Genomic DNA, 12239 nt, shown 5'->3' on the forward strand with positions numbered 1-12239 from the left:
GAGCATAAACGTATGAAAACACTGATAGATAAGTAAAAAATACACATATCATTAAAATAAACAGCAGTGTTAAACTCACTGCATATTTTATAATTAATGGACAGGATGCACTCTAAAAACAGCTGAAATACTCTAATGAGCAAAGATAATTTACCATCAGACAAATTCTTGGAGTCACTTGATTTGATTTACTAAAGCTAAATCTAAATCGTAAGAACTGAATTTCGATACTGAAAACTGAATGTGAAGATGAATTCGGTTTCAATCTCATCAAAATTATTTTAAATCCAAGTATTCAGGCTGAAAAATAAAATTCTAATTCATTTTTTTACTTTATAGTTTTGACAAAAATATAATACACATGCATAACAGAAATACTGTGATGCAATGCATAATAAACACATGTAAGGAACCTGGACACTACTAAGTGCTACGAGTAGTATATTTTAATATAATATGGTGTTAAATATATTCATGTTAATATTTGTATATTTTTGTATTTGCAATATTAAAGGCTGTACATTGTATTTACTCAAGTACTACTAATGCATTGTCTGTCAAAGCACTTTCAAACCTTTAATTCAAAAAATATTGTTATATAAATAAAGCTATTAATATTAAAATAAATGTAACAATGACGTTATAATCAGAAAAGAGGCAAATATGTGAATGAAAGTTAAGCATGAAAAACTATGAGCGTATTTTAAACTACTCATCATGTTTGCAGATGATTTTGCACATAGTAAGCTACATCAGAACAAACAAAAATACATATCACGAGTCTTTATAGAGCCTTAATAACTGTTCATACTGAACGATGTGTAAATGAAACTACTGGTTTGTTGTGAGTTGTCGTTGTTAGAGTGCCTGTATATCATACAGTATATCATACAGGCACTCTAGTCGTTGTTATACGGTTACTACGGTAATTCAGGTGTCGTAAATCAGCTCTTACTGTCGCACTGAGGGCGCAAAGCTAATATAAGCTAAACTGCGCAATTTCACGTCTGGCACCGATGAGCATGAAGAGTATCATCTGGAAAATCTAGAAGCATCTTTTTGAAGCTGTAAACTGATGAATACATTATCGTATGTACTGCAGTGGTGATTATTTATAATTAAAAAATGAACAATCGACTGTTAGCTTTCGAGCTAATGTAGCAACATAACGTTGGTTTCTTTGCTAGCCAGCTGATTGACCTGTGGATAAACAGTAAACACTGACAGACAGTAATGGCAGACTCTTCGCCGTTATCGGGGGTAAATGTTGTCTTGGTCATGGCTTATGGCAGCTTGGTGAGTAAGTTTCAGTTTCGATTGATAGCTGGTGTGATTTCGTGTGGCTGTGATGTCCATTAAACATCTGGGTTGTGTACAGGTGTTCGTGCTGCTGTTTATCTTCGTCAAAAGACAAATTATGCGTTTTGCAATGAGATCCCGCCGGGGACCCCACGCACCTATTGGCCACAATGCACCAAAGGTAAGAGGACTCTTAGCTTTTACTACCTGTTGTCCTGCCAGAGAGCAGCAGCTGTTCACGTGTCCTGTGTCTTCTGTGTGATTGGATTTACAGGGTTTGAGGGAAGAGATCGACTCCAGGCTGTCCAAAGTCCAGGAGATCCGTTTTGAACCTCGTCTCCTAGCAGAAGAAGATGACAGGCTGAAGCGGCAATCACAAATCAGTATGTCACCTTTCCAACCCATCTTTATGTCAAATAAATCTCTCCTAACTGTGAGGAAAAAATTACTCTCTTTCCCTTTAATGAGTAATTTCCTCACAGCTGTTAGCTAAGAATATCATGCAGGTCGCATCTGTCAACTACATTCACCTTAAATCAAGTTATAGAACCTATAGATCACCTCAAATTTTCCTACATGTTATCACCTTTGGCCTTTATTCCTATTTCCTTTTTCAAAACTGAGGCTGGGAGCACATTCATGCCTTCTCTGCCTCTAATTTGACCCTGAAAATGTATGCTACAATAGAAGATACATGAGAGAGACAAGTGCTGTAGGGAAAAACATGACTTGGTTGAGATTAGATATTGTTTAGTGTGACATTATGGAGTACACAAGTTGTCTCCATATTGGGCTGTAATCTAAATATCCTCCCAACTCAATATATACCCAAGGTTGGAGAGAATCCTCAGAATTGATGCTGCCAGTGCTCACATCACTGTGTTGCTTGTTGCATCACTTCTCCTGATATCAGTAAACCTTATTCTCAACATAAACCATCTGAGTCTAGAGAGTGTCTCTGAATCTGCCTCCTCATTCATCTCTCAACATTACAGAATTCCCTACCACTAACTATCTGTTGTCCTTTTTCAGTAGAATAACAAAAGCCTGTTTTTGTTTTAAAGGTTGCTACAACTATCTGTACAGAATGAAAGCTCTGGATGCCATCCGTGACTCAGGTGAGACAAAAATTTCATGCCCATTTTTCAAACTTTTATTAATCACACACATTGAATCTCTGAAATCCACGTCAGCTATGACCTCCCATGGAGAAGCAACAGTCTTTACATCTGTAAATACGCTAAAATAATGTGTTTTAATGTGATTCTTAAGCCTGCTTTTCTCTCAAACATGTTTCCAGTCATGTTCTTATGCAATGACCCAATGTTAACTTCTTTCAATCTCAGGAATTCCTCTGCAGGAGATAAGTCGCAGTCCCAGTGCGTTTACTGGACGCAACTTCAGGAGCTGGCTGCTGGAGCTGCGTAACTCCCACTCCCTGATCAAGAGCAGCCGCAGCGCGCTCATTGACCGTTTGCTGGAAGGTTACGACAACGCCCGCCACGGGACCGGGGTTAGTGTTCTGTGTGTCGCAGTCATGTCTCATTATTAAACAAAAAATAAAATTCTAATGTGTCAAAGAACTCTGTCGTTAGCTATTCTGACTTTATTATTATTCTGACTTTGTTTTAGGTGTTTGGGGAAGCTGAGTTTCTTGAATACCAACAAGCTCTCAATGAACTGGCTGACGTGTAAGTGCTGCTTTACTGCTCCACACTTGACATTGTTAGTCTTTGTTGGAACAAAAATGGGCACAGGTGTTATTTGAGCATGAGGGAAGACACATTGTGAATGTCCAGCACTTAATTTCCTGTATTCTGGTCAATATTTATGCAATGTGTTTGGTCCTTTTCCGTATTATTGAATACAAATATTTGTATTTTTGAAAAGGGAAACACTAGAATCAGGCACTAGGTGACTAAATATAATGGAATGTGGTCCAATAAGTCCTTCAGTCATTCTGTATTGCCTACAAATATTTATTCTCCTCCAGATAAACTTTTCTCATTTGATATTAGCTCTGCTGAGTCAACACACATGCAGGAATGATTTAATCCACTGTTCGGACAAATAAACGCTTTCATAAACCCCTGGCTACATCTGATGTAAATTTACATGTACATGCCAGTTGAATATGTAATGTTATATGTATGTACACTTATTATTATTATTATCAGTTTATTTAAACAGCGACCATGTACAATATTAAACGTAAATGTTGCCATTTGATGTATTGCACCACAGCTGGCTTTAAGCTAATTTCCATCTGTAGTCCCTTGGCAGGTCACAGTAAAAGCATCAGAATATTAAAATGTCACAAAAAAGCTGTACTTTTAAATGCATGACACAATGAAGCAAAACATTACACACACACACACACACTCCTAAAAGCACATATGGACACACACTCACACACAAATGCAAATTAAATAGACATTAGTGGTTGCAGTTCTGAGTGTGCTTGAGCAGATTTTTCAGTTTGTTTTTAAAACTGCCGATAGAAACCGTTCTTCATGTCGTCAGGCATTAGTTCCACTGAGTCGTAGCTTTTACAGAAAAACCTGACTGCCCAAAGAAAAGATATCCTTGTGGATTTTATGGACTGCACTGAGTGGTACTGAATAAACTGGTACAACAGAGGAGAGGCCAAACCGTTTAAAATGTTAAAAACAAAACACTCATTGGAAAATAACTTAACATTTTCAAAACTCAGAAGATGATTCTTATCTAAAATCCTGCAATGGTGATATTGCATTGTTCTTTGAAGCACAGCTCGGTAGGAAAATACTGGCAAAAACGTAAGCAAAGCGTTACTGCATTACGATATTAATCAGTTTATGTATTTGTACTGGACAACTACAGTAACGACACATAGCTCACACTGAAACACAGCTCGATAAGAAAATGTAGTATAAAGCATCAGAAGAGTCTGACTTAGATTAGGAGTCATGATGAAGTTAGCAAATGTAGCAAAATCCAATGTAAACAAATGCAAACAAAGCCGTCTTAAAGTATATTCATCCACTCGACTCATTGCGTTACGACGTATTCGCCCACTCTGCTCGTGTACTAGTTCCACTGACCCAGTTCTGACATAACAAAAAGCCGTACATTAAACCAAGGACCGACCTGTAATCAGTTCTGACGTAATGGAAAATGATGCAAGTTGAGGACGTCATAAACCGAGGACCTCTTGTAAAGCCCTCTGTATAATATTAAGTCTTTTTCCTCTCGTCTCCCTCAGGGTAAAGGCCTATTCCAGCTCCACCAGCCTGGACCAGCATCACCAGTCTGCTGCCAAGGACCTGACTGGTTCTCCCGTCCGGAGCACCCCCTCCACCATCCAGGTCACCTACCTGCCCTCCACCGGCCAGCGCAGCAAGAGGCCCAAACACTTTCTGGAGCTCAAAAGTTTCAAAGACAACTACAACACACTGGAGAGCACTTTGTGAAACACGGACTGACCAGGCGCTGGTGTGGTGAGCATGTAGCGTCATGATCACACAGTCTGCTGGGAAACAGGAAGTTCTAACTTTGTGTTCAAGTTAAGCTTTAAACCAGCAAATTCATTTTGGGACAACAACTTCTTACACTAAGTTCAGATGGAGATTATTTTTTGTTTTCTCTTTTTTACAGTGAAGTGTTACACTGAGGCCTGTGGTCTTATTTTGGACCTAATCAGTAACTTTCAGAAGACAAATATGATTGTTCTCACCCTGGCAAAGATATGTTATTTTTGTAATAACAGCAAAGTTGATTGCACCTGGATTCATTTTTCCCTCATTGGTTCAAATGTAAATATTGTAACTGTGAATATGTGTTTGTACAGATGTAACATATTTATATGGGTAGTTCTAATTTATATAATTGATTCTTGTTGATTTGGATTTATGTGAAGGTTGTATATTTGTGGTTTGAGATTAAAAAAAAAAAAGCTTTCTTTTCTTCACATTCAGTGTCGTCAATGTCTCCACTAGGTGGCAGTACAAGGTTAGGGAGCAGCGCATGATTCTGAAACAGAACAGCTGATGGGTCCAACAAACGTTTTTTATTAGATTTAAATAAGATTGAACAAAATCTACAATGAAAGGACAAAGAATGAACTTCAGTGGGTCTATCTACAATGTTCACAGTAAAGGGTTACTTTATAAAAATGTTCATCCTGGTATTTTACAGAGAGAAACAAAGTCCACGCAAAGAATGCATGATTATATAAGAAAGTAAGATTATGAGTAAAATCAGCATTATTAAATATGTAACCTTTACACACAAACAGAATATACAACAAGCACGTTGAGGCAACACTTGGCAGAGAAGATAACAATGAAAAGAGCAGGTTAGGGTAGCTCAATAGGTTGAGCGGGTGACCCATAAATGGAGCTTTAAGTCCCCGATGCAGCGATCATGAGTTTAAATTCAGCTCATGGAACTTTGCTGCAAGTCCTTCCTCATTCTTCTCTCACTTTCCCGTCTCTCATCAATAAAGTAAAAAAAAAAAAAAAGATTGAAAAGAGCCTCTAGTAAGTATTTACCAGCACTACTCAAAGATGTCATATATATAAAGTTGTCAGTCTTATATGTTTAACCCACTAACGTCAGAGAAAAATGTATTTAAGTTCGACATAAATCATGTTTCAACCTTGACACGGCTTGCCTGCCGTTGGCAACGTGGTGCAAAGCGCTGAGGAATTTGACCCTGAAGGATTGTAGTCGAGGAGGCCCACAATCACTAAACACATTATCTGCACATTTAACCTGCAGGAATAATAATGGATTTTTAACTGACTTGCGTTGTACACTGACCTGTTGAAACAGCTTATTCAGATTCTGCAGAACGGGGGCTACATTGGGGATGTTACTGAACTCTTGCAGAGTAAGTACAAAATGCGCAGATTCAGTAGATTTCTTTGCATTGCTCTTTCCTCGTTTCCTTTTTAGGATTTCTCCTACCACCAGATCCCAGTTTAGATTCAGTTTGATGCTGAGAAAACCAACAATAAGATATGTAGAACAGCATCAGAAGTAACTACGAGATACTAACAGAAGACCAATGTGCACAATGTCTGTTCATTTTTTTTAAACTCACTGCAGATCTACTTTTTACACACTGGTAGGAGGTTAAATATATATGTACACAGTATTTACTAATGGTCATTGCTTTGGTAGTGACTCCATTCAGGACTTGATTTCGATGACTTTGATGAACGGCAGAGCTTTGTTGGTCTGTGTCGTCGGCATGAGCGTTTTGCTGCACAAAAGAGAAAATGACAAATTATACAAAGGATGACAAACACTCAGACACAATATGAGCAGGATGGAATTAGCTGTGAATACGAAGTGGAAATCAGGAAGTCATCACTCACCTGTAAACAACCTCTGGCTTATTCTCAGTAGACAGTGGTGGAGGCTCCTGGCCTGCCAGGAAGTACTCCATGTGGTCATGCATTTCTCTATTCTGTAAACAGAAATGGGTTAAAGACATAAAATTGAATCCTCTTGCTTGTTTTTTGTGGTTCCAAAGCACAGATGTCGGCAGTAGCTAGTATCCAGGGTAGTAGTCTAGCTTTTAGTCTGCTTGGAAAACTGGGGGAAGAAGGTTTGGTTGTCTCACGAAAAGACTAGAAAAGGCAATCGTCTATTCCATCTATCAACAACTTCTGACATTCATAGCCTCTTTGTGATGCTCAAACCCAAGTTTATTTGTTTCTCATGAAGATATCAATCTTTAAATTGGGCAGTTTCATTTTTAATAAAGGCTAAGTAGTTCTCTAACACAGCTGGGCATCGGGGTTTTAAATGAAACGCACCCAAACAGGAGTAAAAGACGCGTTTTATGTGGACTACTTTCACCCGTGGATGAACACACATTTGGTGAGAGGCTTATGCCCATTGTGGTTAAAGCACATGTAGTCTGACTCACCGGATGTAGGCTGCAGGTACAAACCTGTCTGTGGCTGCTCATTTCAGACAGTTTTGTTCTTCACTTCCCCTTATCCAGTGTTTAACCGTTTTTCAAAATCCCCTTAACTAACTTAAACAACAGCTGGGTCAATATATAATTGCGGGACTTTTTGTAACATAGTTGACAGGTATCTTAGTTTAAATTTTCTGTTCTAGGAAACCTACCACACTAAAATGTAAATTTTTTTAAACAGATCTGGATCACGTCTTCAGTCAGCCCTGCTAGTTTCGCCATTTTAATCTCTTTGTGAGCAAATATTCCACCAAGACAATCCCACCCGTCACGATTTTTGAGAAACAGCAAAGCCACATCCTTGGTCGAGCCCAGTATGTAGTGATGGTGCCCCACAAAAACAGTGGTGGGACATTTACATGCAGATTAAACAGATAGCTCACTGAATAATCCAAATCTTGGGCAAAATTTGCAATTTTCAGTGTTTAGTTCACAGCTGGGTGATTGTTATTGTTTCCCGTCATGGAGGGTCTTCTGAAAATAGTAACACACAGGCAGCAGAAGTCTGAAAATGGCTGGATTAAACCCACACCCTACATCCTGTGGATCAGACTCAGCAGCAGACAACAGAAGCTGAGAGGAATAAGCCATATCAGTAATCTATTAGTAATCGATTAGGATTATGCTAAAGATAAAAAAACCTATAATCTGCTGGCCTTTGCAGAAAAACTTTAGAAAACAAGATGTAATGCAAATAAGTTCTCTAATGAAACTGTGGGAAGGTAATCCAGCCACAGCAATAAGAGTCTGAGCAGAAATGAGCCTTTAATGTTCATATTTTTTTTTAATGAATGCAGCAATTTAAGGCTCCTGACCTCAGCTTCCAGGAACGCCACCCGTTCCTCCAGATCCCTGATGACTCGATCCCTCTCCTGGAGGACGGTCCGGGAGTTCTGCAGCTGAAACAAACAAACAAACACAGACAAACATGAGGAGGCGCTCAGGAGAGAAACACGTCACTTTCTCCACTTGAAGCAGATGCAGCATCACTTATTCATGGCGAGTGAGATTTGTTTCACCGCACGTTTCCGCCTGGCTCCTCTCCCCCCCCTCCCGAATCAATTCTGCTTCATGTGACCGCCTCCTCAAAATCTAATTTCCTCATTAATGGCTTCCTGTGCATTTTGTGGGTACTGGAGAGCTCATTTGACAGAGCTCGTGTGTGTGTGTCTGTGTGTGTGTTTGTGTACCTGCTCAATCATGTGGCGGACCTTCCTCTGCTGGCTCTTCAGCATGTCGTCGAGGTGATGGATCTTTTCCTTGAGGACGGCCACCTCCTTCTCCAGCTCCAGACACCTGCAAAGGCACAAAGGAGAGAACTCTAACTGTGTCTATAGAAAGTATGAGACTGTTCATTAGTTGAAAAAGTTCGGAATGCTGGGAAATAAGATGTTAGAAGAAAAATAAATTCATATTTTAGGATACATTTCTGTTTCATTGGAGGATAGTAAAGTGAAACTCAACAGTATTGCTTTGATTAAACCAACATCTGAACCTGAGCAACATTATTATTTCTATAACTAGTACTTATGTATGTATTTTGGTTTAATTTCTTTTTTGTGCTACATTCTTTAAATGTTTGCATCTTTGCTGCTGTACACTGAAAGTTTCCACAATGTGGGATTATTAAAGGCTTATAAAAACTGATCAAAACTGAGGTTATAAGGTGGGTCAATAAATAAATTAGGGACTTTTAAAGTCCATGTGAAATATCCTGCATGCATTTTTAATAAAAGTAAAAAATATATATATGCTTTTAATGTTTATTATGATCATGTGTTTACAAATTACAGAATTATTTATTATGGAAACAATCAGTTATTAATAAAAAATGACTGAATATCACTAAAATGTCAACTAAATAACCGTCCCAATTTAATAAAAAACACCTTCTAATTAGCTAAACAATAATAAAATGAGTTTATTTTAAAAGAGTTTTGATTGTGTTCTTTTCATTAAGTTGAGATAATCATGACAGATATTTCTTTTTCGCCAATATGTCAAATTTAATTGTATCTGTGTCCAAGAAATCCCTTTCTGCTAAGTTACCATTACAAAAACACATCAAGGAAGTGTGTTAATTCCAGATCACATGACCTGCTCCATGTGATGTAATTTCCTCCTGAAGAAAAGACTGGAAGACTCCAAGGCTTTCTGACTTATTTAATATAAAGTAGTGTGTGAGTCAAGTGTAGATTTATGGTATGTCAACAGGTTTACTACAATATCTTTAGAAATAACTTTCAATTTTACTCATTTTATATATAATATTTAGAAGAATCTTAGTGTAAAAATGCCATGTGGTGTTTGGTTACAGGCGGCCATGTTGATTTTAGGCCTGAAAACAGCAAAAAATGTCAGCTATGATACATATATCATAATCTTACCTTTGCTCGCTCTCCTCCTCGTCCTCTCTTTCCTCTTGAAGCTGCAGAAGCTCCGCCTCCCCTGCAGCCAGCTTCTTTTTGAGGGCGCCGCTCTCGATCTCCATATTTCCCAGCAGCCTCTGCAGCTCCTCCACCTGTTGACCCCTCTCATCCGACTGCTCCTCCGCCCTCTGCAGCCGCTCCGACTGCTCGGCAAGACGGAGGCGATACTCATCCGACTCTGACTATGAAGGGAAACCAGAGTGTGAGAAACTGCTTTGGGGTGATATTAAACAGTTAAAGAAGGACTGTTGGCATCGTTTTGAGAAGACAGCCAAGCTTTCCATGCAAGCTGTTCAGCCCGATCATCCAAACTACTAATCTGAAGGTTACTATCCCTGAAATATTAGTAATAATACATACAGTGGCAAATGCAACAGTAAAACTTGAAGCATATAAAACCTGTTTGATGATCTGACACATATTTTTTGCTCAAATGGACATTTTCAAAAGAAACTTTGTGGCATTCCCAGATCTCAGCAGTTAATTTCTTATATTATTAGATTTCATTTTACTGACTCACAGCATTAAACATGTTTGTGTTGAGGTTGATTTCTCTCTCGAGACAATGTGAGTGCAGATTTTTTGGTCAAATGACAACCAAAAAGGAAAAAAAATGTTTTAAATGTGTTAATTTAACACCGTTTTGGACATTTTCAGTGTCGTTTTGGTTCGTTTGCATTTTATTTGGGACACTTTCTAAATCTTTTATCACTTTGCATCTTGTTTTAGAGAATGAGGACAAAATTACAAAAACAAAACTTAAGTTCTGGGTGAAAAGTTTTCGATATTAATGTTCACTCTCGGCTTATATGAAGGAGAAGACGAACCTTTATATCTTAACGCCGTCTATAAAGGTCATGCGATCCCCGGGAAGCAGGAAAATAGGAGCTGGAAGGAATGACTAGGTTGTATAGGAAAGTTTTTTTGTGTGCGTGTGTTTTTTGTTTTGCTATTCTTTATCCAGCATTGCCTCGGTTCATTATATCATAGGATTAGAGAGTGGGAGCAGAGCGGGTCGTTTGGAGAAAGGAAGAGGAAGTAGGGGAGAAAGCAAATGTCCTGTTGTATCGTGCTTTGTGTCGCTGCTGTGATCACAACAACACTCCCCCTCCCTTCCTTATACAACTAATAAAAACCAAACAGTTTCTACACACCTGCAGCACAGATGTTTTATACATCTTTTTAAAATTGGGCTAAACTGAAATGTCACTCACGTTCTAGCTGGTTCATTAGCACATACTGTATCATAGCAGGATTATTTGCAGGAAATGAGTCCAATTTTTACAAGACACTAATTCAAATAAAATGTAAAATATATAGTGTGATAAATAAGTAACATGAAATATACTCAGATATTAGTACACGTACTAAACTAGTATTACTGCCGTCTGCAAACCAGTCAGGTTTAAGTTTGCATTCATTTCTGTTCAGACTTAACCTTTTGGATATAAACTGTCATCACTTCACTAGTTTATACGACTGTATTAAGCATTTGTGTGTCACTTTCTGAAAATCTTTGACCACTAAAATCGAATCAGTTCATCCTTGAGTCCAAGTTTGTGCCAAATTTGAAGACATTTGGATGAAGGATATGGGCAGAACCCCTCCGAAACACAATGCATCTGACCTCGGAGGCATAAAATAACCCGGGGTGTGTTCCTATTTACACGCTACTACGCTATATAACACAACAGAAAAAGAATAACGAATGCCAGAATACAGACTATGTAAAATCTAGTACACCAAAAATACCTGGTTGTGCTTGCAGTATGTAAGCCAGCAGTTACATCATCTATGTAATGATGTCTCGTGCAAGTATGAACACGCTTGAGCAGCTAAGAATGTGAGGACAGACGGCATCTAATGTTGCACCACAGACTGCAATGGTTAAAGTTTAGGAGGCAATATTATGTAAAAGTCCTAACTGTATGATTCTACATGAGACAGGAGGTACTTGGTGAGTCCAGCTGCAGTACCTGAAGCACTAGATTAGTAGATTTCAAACACTTGAGAAAGCAGTTAATGTGCACTGAAAAGAAGAAGCTGCTCCATAATGGGAACTAACGACGGATTAATTTGAAACAGCTCCAGGAACACGTCCGAAAGCAAAAAATAACTACTCTTCCTCTTTGTTAAATGTAGTTTACAGTGATATTCTGAGGTGTAATCAGCTGGAGTTAAGATTAAAGTAGAACTACATTTGGACAGACAGTCTTTTTAATCAAAGGCTGTCACATCTTTCACGCACTACAAAATTAATATGTTAGCAGATTTAAAAACTTCTACAGCAAAAGCCAAGTATTGGCTGAAAGAAAAACAAGAATGTGCCCATCTATGACATCTATAAGGTCAGACTGAGAGTGGGTTGTGTCATTATGTGTGTGTAATGTAGTTTATAATGTTGTCTGTGCTGTTTTGTTGTTGGTTCTCTTTGTCTGCTTTTACTGAAAAGCCCATCCAGGGACAGGAGTTTAAAATGAGCTTAATGTTACACATTCTATATGTAAGAAATCAGATGTTATCTATGTTAATTGCAT

The 12239-nt window shown here is 38.3% G+C and overlaps 2 protein-coding genes across 7 annotated transcripts in view; one reads left to right on the forward strand and one right to left on the reverse strand.

Annotated features, from left to right (window-relative positions):
- The first annotated feature begins 947 nt into the window (after window positions 1-947).
- Window positions 948-5248, forward strand: LOC110969571 (protein C1orf43 homolog). 2 transcript variants are annotated; one of them, XM_022219674.2, is made up of 8 exons: window positions 948-1089; window positions 1188-1296; window positions 1379-1480; window positions 1574-1682; window positions 2364-2417; window positions 2646-2812; window positions 2932-2990; window positions 4544-5248. In XM_022219674.2, the coding sequence occupies exons 2-8, from the start codon at window positions 1234-1236 to the stop codon at window positions 4749-4751; spliced, it is 762 nt and encodes a 253-aa protein (XP_022075366.1). In that variant the 5' UTR covers window positions 948-1089; window positions 1188-1233; the 3' UTR covers window positions 4752-5248. The 2 variants fall into 2 exon arrangements, with proteins under 2 accessions (XP_022075366.1, XP_022075367.1); XM_022219675.2 differs by having other exon boundaries at window positions 950-1089; window positions 1192-1296.
- Window positions 5249-5328: 80 nt separating this feature from the next.
- The window catches only part of tuft1b (tuftelin 1b), a 30141-nt gene continuing 23230 nt past the window's right edge, over window positions 5329-12239 (reverse strand). For all 5 annotated transcript variants that reach the window (XM_051955758.1, XM_022219671.2, XM_022219672.2 and 2 more), the window contains 5 exons: window positions 9661-9884; window positions 8464-8569; window positions 8089-8172; window positions 6663-6754; window positions 5329-6547 (listed from right to left, as the gene is read on the reverse strand). In XM_051955758.1, coding sequence (XP_051811718.1) covers window positions 6475-6547; window positions 6663-6754; window positions 8089-8172; window positions 8464-8569; window positions 9661-9884 — 579 coding nt within the window. In that variant the 3' untranslated portion in view covers window positions 5329-6474. The remainder of the gene's footprint in view (window positions 6548-6662; window positions 6755-8088; window positions 8173-8463; window positions 8570-9660; window positions 9885-12239) is intronic.

This window comes from Acanthochromis polyacanthus, chromosome 11, assembly GCF_021347895.1.
Source record: "Acanthochromis polyacanthus isolate Apoly-LR-REF ecotype Palm Island chromosome 11, KAUST_Apoly_ChrSc, whole genome shotgun sequence".
NCBI classification, from domain to species: Eukaryota; Metazoa; Chordata; class Actinopteri; family Pomacentridae; genus Acanthochromis; species Acanthochromis polyacanthus.

What these genes read in the sequence shown, in the direction of transcription:
- LOC110969571 (XM_022219674.2), top strand. Translation starts at nt 1,234, where the DNA reads ATGGCAGACTCTTCGCCGTTATCGGGGGTAAATGTTGTCTTGGTCATG. An exon ending in GGATGCCATCCGTGACTCAG is followed by an intron (nt 2,418 to 2,645) that starts GTGAGACAAAAA and finishes TTTCAATCTCAG; the next exon opens with GAATTCCTCTGCAGGAGATA. An exon ending in CTCAATGAACTGGCTGACGT is followed by an intron (nt 2,991 to 4,543) that starts GTAAGTGCTGCT and finishes CGTCTCCCTCAG; the next exon opens with GGTAAAGGCCTATTCCAGCT.